This window comes from Microcebus murinus, chromosome 3 (assembly GCF_040939455.1).
Source record: "Microcebus murinus isolate Inina chromosome 3, M.murinus_Inina_mat1.0, whole genome shotgun sequence".
NCBI classification, from domain to species: domain Eukaryota; kingdom Metazoa; phylum Chordata; class Mammalia; order Primates; family Cheirogaleidae; genus Microcebus; species Microcebus murinus.
The window spans coordinates 18,774,115-18,794,267 of NC_134106.1; the positions used below are offsets into that span (position 1 = coordinate 18,774,115).

At 55.2% G+C, this 20,153-nt stretch overlaps 1 protein-coding gene across 2 annotated transcripts in view; it reads left to right on the top strand.

Moving 5' to 3' along the window:
- KLHL29 (kelch like family member 29) overlaps positions 1 to 20,153 on the top strand; it is a 288,515-nt gene that overhangs the window by 218,834 nt on the left and 49,528 nt on the right. For both annotated transcript variants that reach the window (XM_012788076.2, XM_012788078.3), the window contains exons 4-5: positions 6,954 to 7,095; positions 9,692 to 10,204. In XM_012788076.2, coding sequence (XP_012643530.1) covers positions 6,954 to 7,095; positions 9,692 to 10,204 — 655 coding nt within the window. The remainder of the gene's footprint in view (positions 1 to 6,953; positions 7,096 to 9,691; positions 10,205 to 20,153) is intronic.

Below are 20,153 nucleotides of genomic sequence, written 5' to 3' on the forward strand. Positions count from 1 at the left end.
TCTGCAAACCTGCACTTCCACCACTGGAGCACCTCTCCTTTAAAGTATCAGTTGCCTTCCCGGCTTCACCTTTGTCGTACAAGGGCCCCTAGGAGGGCTACACACTCAGTCCCCAAAACCCCAGTCTGAATACGTTTACCAAAACCTGGCCTCCATCATCTCTCACAGCTGGACCTGGCACCGTGAAGACCCAGGTACCTTGAGGGGGAGGGATGTGAAAGGAAGTGAAATGTCCACTCTTTGCAGGGAATGGCCTGCTCAGCCGTGCTCGGGTCTGGAATTGGCAGCTGCTGTGATATGAGTCCCCAGGGCAAGCCAGGGCCTGGTCGTCAGGGGCACATCAGCCATACAGACCTCCACCAGGATCGGTGTGAGAAACTACTCTTGCTATGTTCAGAAGAGCCCCTGGGAATGATACCCCTTCAGGATAAGAAGAAAAAGGAAGTGATAGCACTCACCACCGATGCGGGGCCGAAGGACACCAGCACCTCCACCCACCCATGTGCTCCCGAATCCATGTGCCTCTGCCACCCACCTCTGCAGAGCATGCACTCGGAGCTGTGCCAGCCTCCACATGTCACTCAGCTTGCAGACTGCAATCTCACCTGGTGTGTTTGCGCTGCAGGTCACGCCTGTGCCCTAGCTGCAAGGGAAGCTGGCAGAGCAAGTGTTCTGATGTACGGTGTTCAGAAGGTGCCAGAGAGTCAGGAAACATGCCAAAGGTGCACAGCACAGCCCAGGCGAGATCAGCCTCCTTTGTCAAAGGGGATCTTCAGGATCCAGAATCAGGGGGTGGGGAGTTGGGAGGGGTGTGATGTGGGCACACCAAAGTTTGTCTTTCCCAAATAAGGTGGGTATTGTAAGGGAGTCCAGAGACAAAAACAAGCTGCAGATCAAGCTTAGAGTACGGTGCGCTCTAGCTGCCCCTGGCATTGTCCTCCCAGGTGCTTCTTGGGCTTTCGTCCCAGGCCACTTCACACCCACCACCCAGCTGGGGTGTGCTTGGGGAGGCGCCACACTAACTTTAGTTGTAGCATTATGTAATCACAGTCCCTGCTATATTTATGCTGCCCCCAATCTTCTGTACATACAACTGTATTTTATATGTCAAGAGCAACACACAAATGACTTTTTTGCTCTTTTGCTAGTTTGCAATATACACCGTAGATGATGTTATGGTGTTTCCCCCTTTTTTTTTTTTTTCCTTTTTAGTGGCTTTTTTTTTTCTTTTTTTTTTTTTTTTTTGAGACAGGGTCTCACACTGTTGTCTGGGCTAGAGTGCAGTGGTAACATCAGAGCTCACTACAACCTTAAACTCCTGGGCTCAAGCGATCCTACCGCCTCAGCCTCCCAGAGTGCTAGGATTATGGGTGTGAGCCACCACGCCCACTCTTTAGTGGCTTTAAACAAAATTTTATAATATCTCATAAATTTGTGCACAGGAACTCAGAGTTTGGCTGGACAGTTCTCCTGTGGTATTGTCTGCGGGCTCTTGGTAGTGTTCAGCTGGTACGGGGCCTGGAGGATCTAAGAGACCAGTGCAGAAGCTATGGGGCCTCCTAAAAGGATAGGCCCAGAACTGGCATAGTGTCATGTCTGCCACACTTTGTCAAAAAGAGTCCCAAGTGTGTGTATCCTTTATTTGAATTGGCAGAGTAGAAGCTCAGTGCTATGCTGAAGACTCAACCATAGCAATTCTAGAAGCCCGTGGCCTGCATGTCTACAGTTTTTATTTGTGTAGGTTCGACTCTCTCAATTTTTCCCAGTCTGGTCTCCCATTTGTGTTTCCTCATGGTTTTATTGTACCCCTTATCTGTGGCACCCATTGTTCCATTTATGGGTGGGAGTGAGACATCATGGGTCTGTTCCCTGGGGTCTCTCTCCAAGCCTGTGTCATCCCCAAGGGGTCCCTGGTGCAGGCATTCCATCCCACTGGTTGCAAACTCCCCCAGGGCAGGAACTTGACCGTCACTGAGCCCTGCGCACAGCAATGCTAACGGTCCAGAGAAGGCACAGAAGCAAGGGGAGCTAGGGAGGGGGCTCTGGGCCTGGTGGGGACGGGTGGGCTGGCAGGAGGAGCCCGTGCTCTGTGCAGCTCAGCAGAAGGCAGCCCCGCCAGCCTCTCTGCACCTCCCAGTGACAAAGCCTGCAGGTTCTGGTCGGGGAGGCAGGTTCATCAGCAGGGGAGGGCCGTGGGTGTGGGCATCATAATCTGCCCGGAGGAAGCCCACGTGCACCCCGGAAGTGGTCTCTAGAGCCTGTCTCTGTCAGACGTATCCAGGCTGGAAATGTACTAGTTGCTGTGGGGTCCTTTGGTGGAAACCAGTCCATCTGCCTAACTTGTGGCCCACACTAGCCCATCCCTTCTGGAAGCTTTCCCTGACGTCCAGGCTTCACTGATTTACCATTTCTGACCTTCTTGGGCAAACAGTGGAAGATGCTGCATTGCGTTTTCTGCAGGACGCTCCCCACCTCCCCAGCCCCGCAGAGGCGAGCCTCACCCTCGGCACCCAGCCCTTCACCATGCCCAGGCACCAGGAGGGGCTGGTGGGCTCCAAGCAGCCTCCGGCAGCATCCACAGTGAGGCCGTTGGGAGCCCAGCACACGAGGCTCCCACAGTCTGGAACTCCTCTCCCCAGTGAACGACCCGGCCGTCTCATAGCCCTGCTCTGTCACTCTCCCTGCAGCCCACCCCGTGCATTCATTCCTTTGCTGAACCAACAGCGATGAATGCTTTTCCCACCGGCCAGTGCTGTGGTTCAGCGACCCTGCCTCATTCATTCCCTCCCTGGGCACCTACGCCAGGCAACGCCAGCTGGACCAGGACGGGCCGGGCCCCTGCCCTCATGGAGCTCACCCACCTGGACGGGATCAGAAGCAAGGCCCTAGGGGCAGTGTGCTGAGCGCTGTGATTGTCCTGTATACGCAGAGTAGGGGTGAGAACACCAAGGCCCAGGAGGGCTCCAGGGAAGCCCACGTCCCTGTTGTCTTCCAAACCTCCCTGACCATGCAGGATGCTGCCAGCCTACGTGGCACCTTTGTGCAAAGTAGAAAAAGGGGTTCCCTCTGGGTGGAAAAATTAGCAAAAAGCAGCCTCTCTTGTCTGTCACAGACTCGTGCACGCACGGCCTGGGGAGCAAAGAGTTCAAGTGCCTCTACCTCCCCGGCTGAGCGTCAGCCCCCTCTGCCAGGCATCTCTGTATCACGCACTACCTGCAGCCTTACACACCTTCCCCTAAATGGTGCAGGACCCTGGGCACAGCTCTGTGGGCCATGTGTCACAGGGTCACCCACACGCCCTCTGAGGCTGCTGCAGGGTACCATTCCCAGCCCCAGCGGCCAGCAGGTGCCTTCGGCCTCTGCGCTGCCTCACAGAGAGCTGTGGCTGTAAAGGACCTGGGCCTTCAGTGCTCTTCAGTTGCCGAAAGAAGCAGGATGCTGTCAGGCGCCGTAAAAATGTGACCTTTGAAAATTTACAAGAGCTCAGGGTTTAAAAAGCTGCTGCGTTAATGATGCATCCCATTAGCATCTCATTAAAGAGAAGCCTGCTCGCCCGATGACGGGCACACAGGGCCACCCCGTGGTCTGGGCAGGGCAGGCTCTCCTGCACTGCCTCTCTCTGCCGAATGCCATCATGTCACCAGAGCAGAAGCCATGGCCAGGAACACTGGGCAAAGGCCAAAGGTCTGGGTGGCTTCACTGGTGTCCCAGATGGTGGCAGTGGGAGGGGGCACAGTGAGGCCAGCTCATCCCTGCCTGAGCCAGGTTTTCCTGGTTGGTTTTTGTGGCATTCTTGTGTTGGGCAGCTTTGTGGCATGGAGTGTGGAACTTAGGGAGGCCTGGGCTTTGCAGGGATCCAAGCCTATGGGGGTTCTGAGCATGGGAGGAAAGGGTCAGCCGGAGCTGGGCTCAGTGCTGGAGCCCCAAACCCACTCACGGTCCCTAGAAGCCTCCAAAACCTGGGGCCTGCATGGGTTTGCTCTGGGCCTGGGGCTCTCGGCAGGAGGCAGGGGCTCTGGTCAGGCCGTGCTGAGTCACATGTCCCCAGCTGCGCCACACATCACCCACCTGGGAGCCCAGGCTCCTTGGAAAGGGCACACACCCCCGCGTCTGGGATTTTTCTGGAGGGAGTAAAGGAAGGAATGTCACTTCATTATTTTAATAAAATAAATAAAATTCCTGAACTGCAAGTTGCTTGTAGCTTCACAGGTTGTTAGCACTGAGTAGAATATGAGTAGCCTTATTTATCTTTCCTAAAGAAAAAAAAAAGACTTTTTCTTCTCACAGCAGAACTGTTTTCTTGTGCATAAGAAATTGCTTGCAGTATTCATGAAAGACACAGCCCAACAGCAAGCCTGTTGCTGCCCAGTTCACCTCCTCCTCCCAGCCACCCCAGTCTCCTCTGCACACCCGAGCACCCCCAGCTTCTTTGGGGTCGCACCATTTGTGTACTCCAGTTCTGCAGCAGCCGCTTTAGGGCAGGGCTGTCTCCCTGTCACCCGTGTCCCCTGTCCCTTGAGCAGTGCCTGACACAGAGCGGGAGCCCCAGCAAACCAGCCAAGAGACACAGGAGCGAGTGAGCGAGCCGGCAGGAGTGTTTGGAACCCAGGGCCTGAGTGACCTGTGTTGCAAAAGTGTGCAATTTTTCAAACTCAGAAACTCCCCCAATCTTAGGGCAAATATTCGAACTCCTGAAGTTTTAGAGCTCAGAACCTGGGGACCCAAACTGGAGGAGACTCCCAACCTCCTATCCTGGTGACATTGGCGCCAGGGTGTTTCCAGAACCTTCCCTCCCCTGTCAAGTCACAGGGCCGGGATGCGGGTGCTGATTCAGTGGGGGAGACGTGGGGGCTGTGGGAGGACCTCGTGCCTGGGAGGCCTTGAGGGTTCCTGGCAGCAGAGAGGGGTTGCAGCGCCCCCTCCTGGCAGGAGGAGTGTCTGCATTGTCAGTGATGGGTGCTGGTAAGGAGCTGGGGTCCCCAGGTCAAACTCTGCCCCCAAGCAGGGCCACGAATGGGACTCTGCACACCCTCCTTCACCCTCGGAGGCCTCTGGTTCCAGGGAAGCAATCTCTGCGCCTCTGAACCCACCAGGACCCGAGAGTGCAGCGCAGAGAAGGCTGCAGAGTGTGTCGACGCCTGCATCCTTCAGTCAGGGCGCCCGTGAAAAGCTGTCTATTTGGAGAATGCTGAGGAAGCCACGCTATTGTTCTGTGAGACTGCTGGTGAGCGTGGCTACCTCCCAGCCCCCGCCCACTGCCTCCTCCCAGCTCCCGTCTGTCCCACAGACAGAACTGGGGCAGGGGCCTCTGATAAGGAAGCTTGTCCGTGGAATTGTTCTGTCCCCAGGAGATTCACTCTCTCGCTTTGTTTCTTGCTCTGTTCACAGAAGCAAAGCATCTGAAATGCAGGCCGGAGATAAAGTGCAGCCTAATGCAATTAGCTCAGCGCAGCCTGCGGGTCCTAATGGGCTGAGGCTCCTGCTCCTCCCAGCAGGCCCCCGTGCAGACGCTGTGTGTCGTCTGCATCAAAGCCCAGGAAGTGTCACTGGCCTCCCCATCCACACCTCCTCTCCGTGCCTGACACGGGACCCAGGAGAGCCACCCTGGTCAGGGGGACCTAGCAGATGGCTCTGCCTCCCACCAGCTGTGGCACACAAGGGCCCCAACCTCACCCCAGATGCCCCTTGAGTGCCCGGTGGCCTTCTGTGACTGTCCAGTGGGCAGTCATTTCGACCCCATCCCATCTCTCCTCCCTCCGGCCCAGCCTGATGGGCTGCAGTCACCCTTCTCGAAGCCACCTCCACTGACACCACACCCCTACCTCCCAGGGCATCCCATCCTGGCCTCTCCAACATGCTTTTAGGAGTTTTCTTTCTTTTTTTTCTTTTTTTTTTTTTTTTGTCACATTATAAATAATGGCCATAGTAGGAAATTTAGCAAATACAGAAAAGTGTGGACAATAGAATAAAAGTTACCCATAATCCTCTCACCCAAGAATAACACCCCTGCTAATATTTTGGTCACTTCCCTCCTCCGCATATTGTTTGGTGCAGGGATGTTTACGCAGGGAGGTTGTATGTGTGTGTCATTTTGTGGCCTGCTTTTCTCATTAAACATTAGAGTGTAAGCATTTCGCCATCTCATTAAGAATGTTTACTAAACGTGATTTTCTATGCCTATGTAATATATACCGTTGCATCGTAAGGCTGGCACTTGGGGAGACCATTGCTGTCCTAATGTTTGTTTTCACCCTACAGGTTTATTTTTCGTTCATCTAAAGATCTAAATGGGAGAGTGGGCTCAGGGAGCAGAGAGCCTGCTTCCTTCCTGCACCAAGGAGGGTCCCCCCACCCACCTGGGAGCAGGATCTGAGCTGTCCTCCATGAGCCTCTGCCCCCCAGCACACCTCCTCCTCCTCGGGACATTTGGGCTCCAGAGGCTGAAATGGGAACAAGACAGGGAATGTGTAATGTCCTTCACCTGCCGCCTGGTGGCACCTTGGAGAGCTGTCCTCTCCCATGTCAAAGGGCCAAGCACACGTTAGCTCAGAGGCTGGGCTGAGTACACAGTCAGTGCTCAGCATATGCCCTGGATAAGTTGGTAGCATTCGTGTTGCTGTGGTTTATTGATGATCCAAGGGTTGGGACCGCCTCTCCTAGCTCAGAACGCTCGTTCCACTGTGACAGCGCAGGGGCAGTGAGTGGCCGCACAGCGTGCCGGCGGAGGTGCTGGGTTGGGTGTTCCTGGAGGCAGGAGCTTAGCAGAGGTGGCAGCTGCTGCTATGATGCCAGAGTCCTCTGGGAATCTACCATGGGCCTGGGTGCAGCACTGGTGTCTGGCCCCGTGGCTCAGTGGACGAAGCTCAGGCGGCAGGAGCAGGGTTCTGGAGGGACAGGTCCCAGGGCAGTGGCCCTTGCCAGGCTGTGCTCACCCCCTAATCTGCTTCCTGCAGGCTCCTGGCATCTCCAAGGCAGACAGTCAGTCCCAGGGCCTGGCGACCAGCATCCGGTGGGGGCAGACGCCCATCAACCAGTCCACACCCTGGGACACGGATGAGCCACCCTCCAAACAGATGAGGGAGAGCGACAATCCAGGTGCGTACTTCGTTGGAAGGTGACGCCCAGGGCTGGGAGGTGGTAGAGGCTTCCTGGGGGCCCCACGGGGAAGGTCTGGCCAGTGGCTGCAGAAGCTCTGGCCTCGGGCTCAGGGGCAGGCACTGTGTATGCTCCCTGTGCAGGAGCCGTCTCTGCCCCCCTTCCTCTGCTACTCAAGAAAGGACTTGGGGGAGCAAGAGAATGAGAGTGACATTTTAGGGTGGCTTTGAACCAGCTCTGGGTTATGGTGAATAGCCATTCCCGGTCATTTCCGAGCCTCAGGGCTCTGAGTCCTAACAGATTTCCCAAGTCACACCTTTGGGTGAGGTTTTGCCTGGCCCACGGCTATGTGAGAACTAGTCCACTCCACCCTCAAGGACTGGGAGTTCCTCACCTTCCCCGAAGCACCCCTGTCCTTCCCTGCATGGCTCTGACCATAGCAGGTGCCCCCCTTTATCGCCCACTGGTCCTATTGCTCCCCTTAGGACGCACAACACATCTGCTCAGCCCTTCAAGGGTGGCCCTACAGGTATCTGGAGACCCCTTCCCTCCCCCTCTCCCAAGCCCTCCAGCCACCCCCCATGGCCTGTGGATCCCTGTCCCTTTCCCTTGCAGGGAACCTGCTTTGCCCTCTGCACCCCTCCCGACCTGCAGGGCCCAGAACCCGACACGACTGGCCCACGTGCGGTCCAAGCAGCACCTCCTTTCTTGAGCTCCTCCACTCTGGTCATGCAGCCTCAGGTCCCATCCTCCTACCTGCTGTCTCAACAGTAAAACCCCAAGATTGTCCTGACAGCTGCTGTCACCCCGTCCATCTCCTCACAGTCAGGCTTAGGCAGCAGGGTGTGGGGACCCACCAGCACACACACGGAGTCTCTTAGACTCCGGCTTCCGTTGCCGACCCATTCCTAACCCTCCCAATCCTGTGCTCTGCACGCCTGGTCCTGCCTTCCATGCCATCGTCCAAGGCATTGGTAAAAACGGCAGGCAGGGCTTGCTGAGCGTGACCGGAGACCTCCTCTTAAGGTGCTGTGGGCTGCTCGCCCAGTCATAAGTATTAATAAGTCACCTCCGTGGCAGTGCACCTCTGTGTCCCCACCACAGGTTGCCTGGGGCCTTGCGGCGCCAGCTTGCTCTGAAGTTCTGGTGCGTTTTTCCAGGCTCCCTAGCTAGCCCTGGAAAGAACGGAGCTGGGATGACATGCTTTGTCCTAAGACACCTGGCCGGTTCAGAGTGATACCCCTCCTCCTCTTCAGGCTGGGACAGTCCCCCTTAGCACCCTGTTCTAGAATCTTGCCGGACAACTTCACAGACGTGTGCTGGCTTCCGGTTTTCTCCAACTTCTCTATTATCAAAGTCACACATATTTGCCGCACATGTATTTCGTGCCCCGCTCTGCCTGTCATCGCAGGGCCTGCGGCAGTCCCAGGGCGCAGGTGCCATTGTGCTGTGGCAGGTGAGGGCTGACCAGGGACGGCTGTGCCCGAGGTCCCTTGGCTGGGCAGGGCAGGACCAGGACTCACACTGTGGTCCTCCTGGCTCCAAGCCTGGCCCCTTGCCCCCCACCGGTGGCACTCCCTGTGGACAGCACCAGAGGTTTGACGGTCACCCCATTTTGTCCCTACGGGGGGAGCTCCCAGCCCCACTCTCGCCCCTCTGCTCGCATCCTCAGTCACACTGCCGCCCCTGAGGGCTCAGAAAGCCAAGGCAGCACGTGGGCGACACCCAGACCAGCCGCACCCGGTCTGAGGTGGCCCAGGCGCCTTCCTCACAAGCCCCCTTGGGTCACCTAATGTCGACTTTGCTCAGGGGGCCCTGGGCCTGGGCTGCCTGACCCGGCATGGCTGGCTGGCATCTTGGGTCAGGGCTTAAGGCGTGTCCACAGCCCCTGTTCAGCCAAAACTTCCGTAGGGGCCCGAGTGGGCGTCTCTTATTTCTCTCAGGGCCGCCGTGCCAGGCTGCGTGGCACGGGCCTGGCCATTCCACACTGCCCCCCATGTCCAGCCCCGGCTCTCGTGCTATCCCCCCGGGGCCCAGCAAACACCCACTGCCGCCACCATCCGGCCTTCTCCCCGCTGCCTCCGTGGGTCTTCAGAAAGGGAAGAGAAACACCAACATTCACGGAAGGTTTACCACATGCTAGACACTCTGCTGGTTTTGTTTTGTTTTTCAAATATATTTTCCTCACTCATTCCTTCCCTGGAGCCCTATGGGGTAGATACCACTAGTTGCATTTAACAGAGAAGCATGAGGCTCAGAGAAGACAAGCAACTTGCCGGGGCTCTGAGCTAGCAAGTGGCGGAGCTGAGACTGGAACCTGGGTCTCTCTGAAGGTCTCTGCTTTTTACCCTGCTCTGTTGCTCTCACTCCTCCCCGGCAGGTCTTGTTTTCTCCTCTGAGCCCTCATGGCCGTCGGTTCATATACCCTCCGCACGCTCACCCGGGCTACTGTGATTGCAGACCCGTGCTCTGTGAGTTGCTGGACTCAGGTGTCTTGTTCTCTGTGACCCCAGCACCCAGTGCAGGGCCTGGGGCATCGGTGTTTGTTGAGTGAATGTGAAACCGGCAGATGACGTTTCTTCCATCTCCCTTGCAGGCACAGGGCCATGGGTGACCACGGTGGCCGCCGGGAGCCAGCCCGCCCTGATCGCACACTCCTATGGAGTGGCCCAGCCTCCCACCTTCAGCCCGGCTGTGAACGTCCAGGCCCCGGTCATTGGGGTGACCCCCTCACTGCCTCCCCACGTGGGGCCCCAGCTCCCGCTGATGCCAGGCCACTACTCGCTCCCTCAGCCGCCCTCTCAGCCACTGAGCAGCGTGGTGGTCAACATGCCTGCCCAGGCGCTGTATGCCAGCCCTCAGCCCCTGGCCGTGTCCACACTGCCTGGCGTGGGGCAGGTGACCCGCCCAGGACCCACCGCTGTGGGCAACGGCCACATGGCAGGGCCCCTGCTGCCTCCGCCGCCGCCGGCCCAGCCGTCTGCCACTCTCCCCAGCAGTGCCCCTGCCACCAATGGGCCCCCCACAAGCGACTCGGCCCACGGGCTGCAGATGCTGCGGACCGTTGGCGTGGGGAAGTATGAGTTCACCGACCCCGGGCACCCCAGAGGTAAGTCCTGTTGCCCACGTGCTCCCCGTGTGCCTGCGTCTGTGCCTCTCCGTGTGGTCACCGCAACACGGCCAGCACAGGAGTGTGCTTCGTGGCAGCTCCTCGCTGGCCTCATCCAACCCGGAGGCTGCAGTGGGGCCTCCGCCTGCCCAGGACAACCGGCCTGAGACAGGGAGGGAAGGGAAGCATGGAGGGCGGGGCAGGGAAGGTGGGGAGTGTGTGTGGGCAAGAAGCGGGACACAGGGAAGAGGAAGGAAGGGAGAGCCTGCACGGTCCAGAGTGCCCCCTCTGGCCCAAGCCCTGGGCCATTCTCACCTCCGACCCCCAAGGCCAGCCCAGGCCAAGGCACAGAATGAGCAGGAACCATCCTCCTCTTAGGGCCCCACAGAACAGTCCCTTTGGGAGCCTTCTCCATTTTCTACCCGTGAGTACATCCGGAACAGGAACTGTCTATGCCCCCCCCCACTCCGGGAGCGCACCCTCTGCCATGCTGTGGGACGACAACTGCACCCAGGGCATTCAGTTAGGCCCAGGAGATGTTCCCAGACCATCCTGACCCACTTGAATTTTTGTTTCAAGGACCCCAGGGTGGTTCTGTGAGACCCTGGGAAACAGCACCTCCAGCCTCAGCCTTCAGTTAACCCTCTGCCCCAGGGGACTGGAAGGTAGATCTTGGGAATGGAGCCTTGGGCAGGAATCACACCAGGGAAGGGGTCTTAGGCACGAGCCCCCAGCCTTAGGGTTAGGGCAAAGGGTTAGGGCAAAGGGCATCAGCAAACAGGCCTCACCCTTGATGTCTGTACAAGGAATCTGTCCGGGCTGGGACACAGAGAGGCACAGAGGGGCCACAGGCATGAGGTTTGCATCATGGCATGAGGGTACATCTGCCCCAGGTTTGCCTGGCCCTTAGCGCTCCAGACAGACCCGGTCCCTGCTCCTCCTGAGTGCAGCCGTCTGCCCGCTGGGGCACCCACACCGCCTTTGAAAGAGGAGAGTGTGCACATGTGGGCGTAGCTTCACAGCTGCCCTTCTTAAACCCCTCAGGATCACATTGTGGGGGGCCCTGCCTTTGGGCAGAGTGATGAACCCCACCAGCCCCTCTTGCCCACCCGCCTTGCAAGTCTCTACCTTTATCATTTCGAGCAATTTCTGGGCCTTGTCAAGCACCCTAACAACAAAGCCCATGCCTGGATCTCTGCTGGGTTTAATTCCCAATCTGATTGAGCCCTGACTGCCTTTGTTTTGGAAATCAACACTACTTTTAAATGACAAAATTATAGAAAATTACATCTAAATTCTGGTAAACCCTTGCTTTGTTTGAGATCTTTTTTTAAAAAAATTGACTAGATTGATTTTTGTTTAAATTGTTTTGGTTAAGCTCCTTCTCCCTTAAAAAAAATATATTTAAAAAAAAAAAAAAAAAAAAAAACATCTTATTCCCAGTTCAAGTTCATGAGCCGCCAACTCTGACACACCAGGCTGTGGGAGTCCCAGCTGCTCCCAAGGCTGAGCCAAAGCCCGGGGCACCAGGTGGCTTATCCTCTCCCCATGATGGGGGCCTCCTGGGGCTGACGAAAGGTCTTGCTGGCTTGCCACGTTCCAGGCATGTATCTAGGAAAAGGAGTTGTTCTGTGCAGAAAGGTAACTGGCCCAGATGGGACTGGAGTCCCTGGTTTGGGGCTCAGCCTCACCAGTGCTGCCAGGTGCAGGCGTATCTGAGCATCCTCACCCCTGAGCCTGGGAGATCAGGAGGGAAGGACAGGCCCCTGCTGGGCCCCTGTGCCTGCTGGGTCAGTGACCGCTGCAGAGCTGTTCCGGTAACCTCTGTGCAGCACCGCAGGGTGCACCCCATCCTCTGTGGGAGCCCCAAGCCTGCAGGCGGCAGGGGAGGAGGAACAGGGGCTCTGGTAGGTTCCCTCTGCCAGGCCCTGCTGGGCAGACCGACTGAGCACTAGGTGAGGGCCAGGATGAGATGGGCCTAGACGTGTCCACGACCCTGCCTTCTGGAGCCAGCAGGGTCCCCCAGCTCTAGCCAGTGACAACGGGTGACCTGTCCGTCACACCGATTTCCAGAGGTTGCCAGCAAGCCGGCTGTTTCCCCAGAAATTACATTTAACTCGCTTCTCTATTTACGGCCCTCATCAGCCGATTTATCCCCTCATACTTGCGGGAAGAAAGACAATGAAGCGTGCACACACAAACGCCTCAAAACTCGAGCATCGGGAGGGTTTTTTCTTTTTTTTTTTAAGTAATTTCTCCTTTCATTTCTAATCTTAAAAGCCTTTATTGCTGAAGCTATAATTTGTCTGTCAGCTGTAATGTCAAACAACTGCATATTTTTTAAAATAAGAAACCCGAATTTTGAAACCAAATCTTTGAAACTTGCCATGCGAGAGTCATGTTCCTGACAGGACCACGTGGGTTTGGATTTGGGTCACTTTTAATTTTGCCCCTAGGGATTTTACATCTCTGAAGCCCAATTGATTTCACACTCCTAAATGACAGACAGCTGGCTCCAGGCAGGAACAGGAGGCTCTGCGTGATGGCATCAACACAAGTCAGAACTCCACTTAGGAAAAAAAAAAAAAGAACTTTCCTTTTCTCCTGTTCTCTGTTTGAAACCTTGCCCAGCATTATAATAAGATCCACCATAGAACGCCTTGAGATCTAGCTCATTAAAGCCCCTCAATTTTTCCTACCATTGTTTGACGTGACAACCTGGCCTCTCCCGGGGTTGAGTAATTACGGAGAGACCCCCTCCACGAAGAACAGGTCTTGCCAGCCAGAGGGATGGGCCCTGGTATTTTTAGACTTCATTAGTGCCCTGATTTAAAATTTCACATTTTGTTTCTCGTAATTATCTTCCGATCGACCGAGCTAAAATTTCAGTTGGGTCTCGATTCGTCTGCCTTCCCAAAAAGGGTGTTGGGACTTTAATTTAAAACTTAACCAATTGAAAAATAAAGGTGGTGTGGAAATGCTTTTTGATTTGCAATAGGTCAAGCGATTGTCTCTCATCTGTGACTAGAAAAGCCAGCTTGCGTGCAGTTCACTTTAATGAGTGTTATTTAAATGCATTGAGCACATATAGATTTTCTTAAGAAACTTACAAGATAAATCTTTCTTTCTCTAAGAACAATTTGGGGGTGGGAGCAAGCTGTAGGATTTTTTTTTTAGATGGTATATTGAAAGCTAATTAAAAATAGATTTCATGTGTGCAAAGTGATAAGGGAGGAAAAAAGAATTAGTTCCATCTGAGTCCTGTTATAAAGTACCTGAGACGTTTGTCTCGTTGGCATGGAACCCTGAGCTAATCCATGGGAGAGGGGGGGCCGAGCTCAGGCCTCAGTGACACCTGAAGTCAATGTCACAGCCCTGGGTACCCCAGCTGTGTGTCATAGCAGAGGTTCAGGCTACGGGTGGTTATTTCTAGCTCTGCCTTCTTCCACAAATGATTGTTAGTGGCCCAGAGGGTGGCAGGAGACCCCAGGCCTTGCGGCAAGCTGCAGAAAGGCTTTTGTGTGTTCACCTGCACGCTGGGAATGAGAAACCAGACTGTACCTGCTCCTGCTTGCTTCTGCACCGGAAAGCAAAGCCCAAGTGGACCTGGGTGGGGAGATGCGTCTCCTCTGACTTTAGATTTTGTAGGCCTAAGGTGAGGGGCCCTGAGGATCCATCTGCAGGGCTTGGCCTCCCTGCCCTAGGGCCAGGGAACTGTGCTGGGAGGGGGGAGGTTCAGCCCCTTCCTGAGGCTCCACTCCTCCCTTCCTGTTGCTGCCCTGGACCTCTGCCCCACGGAGCCTTCTGCTTGGACAGCACCTGCCCAGGCTCCACAAGTGACAAAGTCAGGATCTTGTAAAAATACTTTGAGGCATAGCTGTGTGACTGGGGCAAGCCTCCCAACCTCTCTGAGGCTTTCCTCGTCTTTGAAATGGGAGTGAAACACTGTCCTCACAGGACCTAGGGGAGGACTGAATAAGATTGTGGACATCACCGTACCTAGCACTGTGCCTGCCCAGAACCAAACAGCTGCTGCTACTGAGCTGGCCTGGGACTGGGGAGCCAGAAGGGAAGGAAGCAGGGAGAGGGCAGAAGCCAGGGCCTCCCCGGTGCAGAGGGGATGGAAGAAGCCCACGCTGGTTCACAGGGCCAGCAGCCCCTGGTCAAGCCACTTAACTTAGGGATGGGGACCCCACACATAAAAGGGAGGTCGGATGTGTCACCTTCCAGCAGGAGGACTTGGGACTGCTCTCCCCAGGCAAGGAGAGATCTCATCTCTTCTTGCCCCACGCGCTGACATGTCCAGGGCACACTGTTCCCTCTGCACCCTCAGTAAATATTCGAGAAGAATCTGGGAATGAGAGATAAAGCTGTTTGCCACACGTGATTAGGCCAGAGGCATGAAATGTCCAAACTGAAATCGTATCCCACAGACCTGTCCTTCCTGTGTCTGTCTCAGTAATGCCATCACGAATCCAGCCGGGACTCGAGCTTAGAGCCCGAGGTTGGCCTTGACCAGCGCCACGTCCACGCTGCACTGAGTCTGAAAAGGTGGTTGGTTCTCTCCTCTCCTCTCGGTCCGCACCACCACCCCCTCTGGCCTGCACGCTGGCCTCCAGGCCACAGCACGTCCCTGCAGGCTGGCTTCGCAGGCAGCCACAGGATCTTTCCAAAATGCAGCCCTGGCCCTGCCCCGCCCCATGGAATGCCTCCCTCGGCCAGCTGCTCTGGGGACAGTGTCCAGCCTGGACCTGGTGCTTCAGCTCCTGGCTCCTGCCTGCCCCCTGCCTCGCCCTTTGCCATCCTGCTCGCAGGCTGCCCCGTCACTGCACAGGCGTTGGGTCAGTCCCCTTCCGTCCAGCCGTGCTCTGTGCCTCAGCCGAGCACCTGCGCTACCGGTGTTCCCCTGTTCCTGTGTCATTCTCCCAACCAAACCGTGAGCCCCCAAGGGCCAGGGCAGGTGAGTGCTCTGTCCCATTCCCACGCCACCCCCAGCATCCAACAGCACTAGATATTTGAGAACATCTGATGAGTGAAGGCACAAAGCCCTGGGCTGGGACTTCCACACAGAGGTTCTGTGACTTCCCTCTGCCCTTCTCGGGGTGAAAGCGGATCAGTACCCAGGCATCAGGCATCCGTCATGAGACTCCATGCCACAGCCAGTCACCACCACCCCACCTGTCCCACATCTCTGGGGACAGGCTCCACCTGTTTCAGACTTCCTTCTGTACCCAAGCACCTCTACGCCAGTATCTGCCCCAAAGCACACGGGATCTGGAATTCTGCCTCAGTTTCCTCATCTGTAAAAGGGGGGATAACAACAGACCCTATTTCTTACAGTCACTGTGAAGATTGAGTTATTTTACAAAAAACCCCTAGAATAGTGCCTAGCGTGTCGTAATCACCATGGAAGTGTTTGCTGCTGTTGTGTCACTGCCAGTCCCAGGGCCATCTTTCAGTGTCCATGGCCTTTCAGGGGCCCGGGTTAATGTGATAAAGCCAAAGACCAGCTCACCCGCCGGAGTTGTAGGAGAGTACGTTAGCGTCACGGTGCTTGGAGCACCTAGTTCCTAGGAGTCCACTTTGAACAGAAACAAATTGCCTTCTCCCGTCGAAACACTGTACATCCTCCGCTCACCATGACAACGGGAAGGAATCGGCCTATGGCTGGGACCTTCCCCCTGCCTCCAGGGGCTGTTTGTCTTGGGAGAGCTCCTCCTGTCTCCTCCCAGGGGCTCTCCGCATCCTGTGACAAGGACACAGCAGGGGTCGGGTCCTCCTTCATGGCCACATCAACAGGGGGGACAAATAGAGTTCCCTGGCTGCTGCGGACAAACCAGCCAGGGCTGTAGACAGGGAGAGCTGGTCGGAGCACATGGCTGGCAGCGTGGAAGGCAGGCAGGCTAGACTCCGCACCACACTGCTTGGGAGGAATTCAAATTCCACTAGCCACCAAACCAGGGACCTTCTGCTGAAATACTAGTGTCTCTAAGCCTCAGTTTCCACATCTGTAACATGGGGATAATAGTGCCATTCTCGTGGACGTGCTTTGAGAATTAAATATGTATGTAAAGTCTTAACATAACACCTGACACAGTCAGCTTGCAGGGACATTAGCTTTTGTTATCACTGCCACTCCTGTAAGTCTTAGAGTCCCCGGGAAGAAACAGGGCCTGGCGCACTGGTGGATCTCAGGACCACCCCTGCTTATAAAGCAAGGTTATCCAAAGTCATCTCCCAGATCCAGCCGAATAACCCTCAACACGCATCTGGAAGCAACCTCCATTGCCCTGAGTCTCCCCTTTCCGCCCACCCCAGACACCCCTCTCCCAGGACGTGTATGTCTCGGAGCCTGTGGGACTGGAGCTCATCTGCACAGGCCTTCCTCCTCCTCGCCTGAGCAGTCCCCGCCCGCCACGCTCAGGAGGGCTCTGTCCTCACGGGGTTTGTTAATCAGTAATTGGAGGGTTGTCTGGGGCTTAACGGTTTTGTTAACAGATCATCTGACTATGAGTGAACCAGGCAAGCAGAAAGATGCCGCAAAGGCAGCCGGACCACCAGGAGACGGTGTCATCCTGGGAGCAGGTGGTGACCCCTGGCCACCTGAGCCTGCCCAACAGGGCATGGTGGAGAGAGGCACCCTGGGCCCGTCCCTGCAGTGCTAGGGGAACGCATGCGCGTTCAGCCTCAAATCTCTGCTGAGCATCTTCGGGGTTGGAAATCCTGCTCTGGCCCCAACTGTCCCGCAGGCAGGGCAGGAGGAGCTGGGAGGCCGATGGGAATGAGAGGACTTTTCAGACAGGAGAGAATGGGAGGGGACGTTTCTTCCCCGGAGGCCTCGGGAAATGGTGCAGCAGGGAGCCAGCTGGCCTGATCACAAGCACTGTCCTCTCTCAGGAGTGACAGCCCCAGTGGACACTGGCAGGGTGACATGCTGGGTTTTAGGTCAGTGACCCTCAGAGGCCCCCAAGGGGCTTGAGTCATGTCACTTCCCTCCCTGCCACACCGCCAAGTACACCAATGTGTGTGGTCTAAGGGACCCTGTGCGCAAAGCCCACACTTGGTCCCCATGAACTGGGCAGAAGGTGCAGGCAGTGTGCCAGCCGAGTGCCTCACACAGTCCCGTGCCACCATGTCCTGGACACCACGCCGCACCCTGGGAGAGAGGTGGGATCCAGCCTGGGGACGCTGGGGGGACCAGGCGGTGCTGGCAGTGAGGGCTCAGGGGCTGGGAAGGGAGAGCCCAGTGTGGACAGAGGCTTTAGGGCAGTGGAGATGACAGCGGGGAGTCCGGGGGGGTCTGCAAATGCCAGTGGCAGATCTTAGGGAAGAATGCTTGAGGTAAGTGCCAGGGACACAAATTATGATTTTCCAGTGGATTCCTCCATCATACAGCCACACACACACTCACCTATGCAGATGGCGTGCAGGGCCTGCCCTGATTTGAGACAGGGTGAGCTAGTGGTTTTTCTTTATGGTACAGGCCCTTTCTACTTCTTTACCTCCCCAGTCAGTGTTTGTAGGGTGACAATCTGAGATCCTGGGCAAGAGTCTATCATCTCTGAGGCCTCCTGGTCTGAGCAGGTTAAAGACCTGCTCTTTACCTTGATCATCCAGGGATTTGACCTGGGTGGGAGACACGTGGGCCTCACCCCCTGATGGGACATCAGGTGCACATCCCCAGTCCAGGCAGTCTCTGTGCACCTTGCCCTCTCCTGTGGTGACCGGGGCTTAAGGACAAATTTCCTGTTGCCAAGCCACTATTCAAATGTCCAACATCTGCTGTCTTCGCTAGGAAAAGCACTCCTTGTCAGGTGACCACTAGGGTTTTTTCGAAGTTAGGGATGAGTTTTGAGGTAAGACAAGCTGGGCCAGGGTGTGGCACCCATGTGCCTGTCCCCATGTGATGGGGAGGAGGGCACATAATGGTCCCCAAATCATGAAACAAAACTGGTTCAATGAGAAACAATTTGGTTGAAATTACATTCCACTTAGGAGCACACTCACTATTCTAGAAATGTAAAAGGTAAAAATAATACAAGCAGAGGATTTTAGGAGCACAAAACATTGTGTAAATTACTTGAAGAAGAACCGGCCAAAATGTTGCTATCTATTGAAATAGTTGTCATTGCCTGTTTCTTAGTGTAACTCTCTGCCTTAAAAAAGTGTGTGTGTGTGTGTGTGTGTGTGTGTGTGTGTGTGTTACAGCAGTAGTCCCCAACCTTTTTGGGATCGGGGACCATTTCCATGGAAGATAATTTTTCCACGGAGCAGAGAGGGGACATGGTTTCAGGATGATTCAAGTTCATTACATTTATTGTGCATTTACTTCTATTATAATTACATTGTAATATATAATGAAATAACTATACAGCTCACCACAGGTTGGGGACCCCTGTGTCAGAGGCAAGTCCAAGTGCTTTCATCACATCACCAGGGAAATGCTCCTTACCCTCCAAAGCCCCCGGCCACCTGTTGGATGACCACACACAGCACTTTGTGACCACACACCAGCTCTACCTGGTTTGCCCACTGGCCTTTCATGGCCTTGTCCTCCTCTCTTCCAAGGGACGTCTCAGTATCATGGCTCAATGTCTCAGGCCCAGGTCCACACACAATGCAAGTGCATATCGATTTTTCGCCCACTTCTGCGATGTCGATGGCTATAGTTTAGTCTGCTAGGGCAGCTGCTATCCCATAATACCACAGGCCATGTGGCTGAAACAACAGAAATGTATTTTCTCACAGTTCTGGAGGCTGGAGGTGCAAGACCAAGGTGCGGGCGGAGTTGGTGTCTGGTGAGGCCTCGCCCCTTGGCTCGCAGGCGGCCACCTTCTCGCCATGTGCTGACGTGGCCTTTCCTCTGTGCGTGTGCACTCTGGGTGTCTCTTCCTCTTCTTACAAGGACATCAGTCCTACTGAGTTAGGGTCCTATCCTATAACCTATTTAACCTTAATTACCTCCTGAAAGGTCCTTTCTCCAAATACAGTCACACTGGGGGTTAGGGCCTCAACACATGAATTGGTGGGGGTGAGGAGGGCAAAATTCAGTCCACAACCATCTACAAGTCCATCTTGTCGGCGGAGGAAAGGACAGCCCTGAGCCACAGCACAGCACAGCTACAGCACAGCTATAGTTTGCAACTGTCTGCAGTTGCAAACAGCGCATGGCTTCTAACTGTGGGCGTTTTCAGTGGGTCGGTGTTTTTCGAACCTTTTCATAAGTACAGTCTCATGAAACCGTTTTTCCCGTGCAAGCTGCACATTCTGCCCGCTGTTCACTGAGCCCTGGCCGCATTTCCCATTATTAGAATCATCCATACGTGGCGTTGGTCTTTTATTTCTGTAGAACTTCATGCTGGGAGGGATCTCAGAAGTCACCTAGTGGAAGTAGGAACCAGCCGTCACCACTGGGAACTAAGCAGGAGCCACCGAACGCCAGACAGTTTGTCCTGTTAAATGGTCAAGAACTGTCTCCCTGTGACTTCCCTGGCCCTGCCCTCTGGAGCCAGCCGGAGCAAAGCTGGTCCCTGTTCTACATGACAGCCCTTCACCACATTTTTGAAGATGGCAGAATTTCCTTTTCTACAGACTAAATATCTCCGGTGGCCCCAGCTGTTCATCCTGTGAAAGGTCCCTGTGCCGTGTGAGTGTCCTCCCTGGTCATGCTCCAGCTTGTCAAGTGCTTCTTAAAGGGACACAAGGTGACAGGCTGGGTGGCACAGGGAGAAGGGACTGTCACCTTCTTGGTCCTGAGTATCACACTGCAGATATTCTAACTTTTTACAAAGATCGTGGCTTATTTGTTTAAAATACACATTCATACACACACAGGCACACACACACAAACTTCCAAATTAAAGAAAAAAAGACTCTCAAAATTCCTACTGTCCACTACACTGGTTTCTTTAGGGTCTCCCCCCTCCTCTTTTTTATCAAATTGTCAACC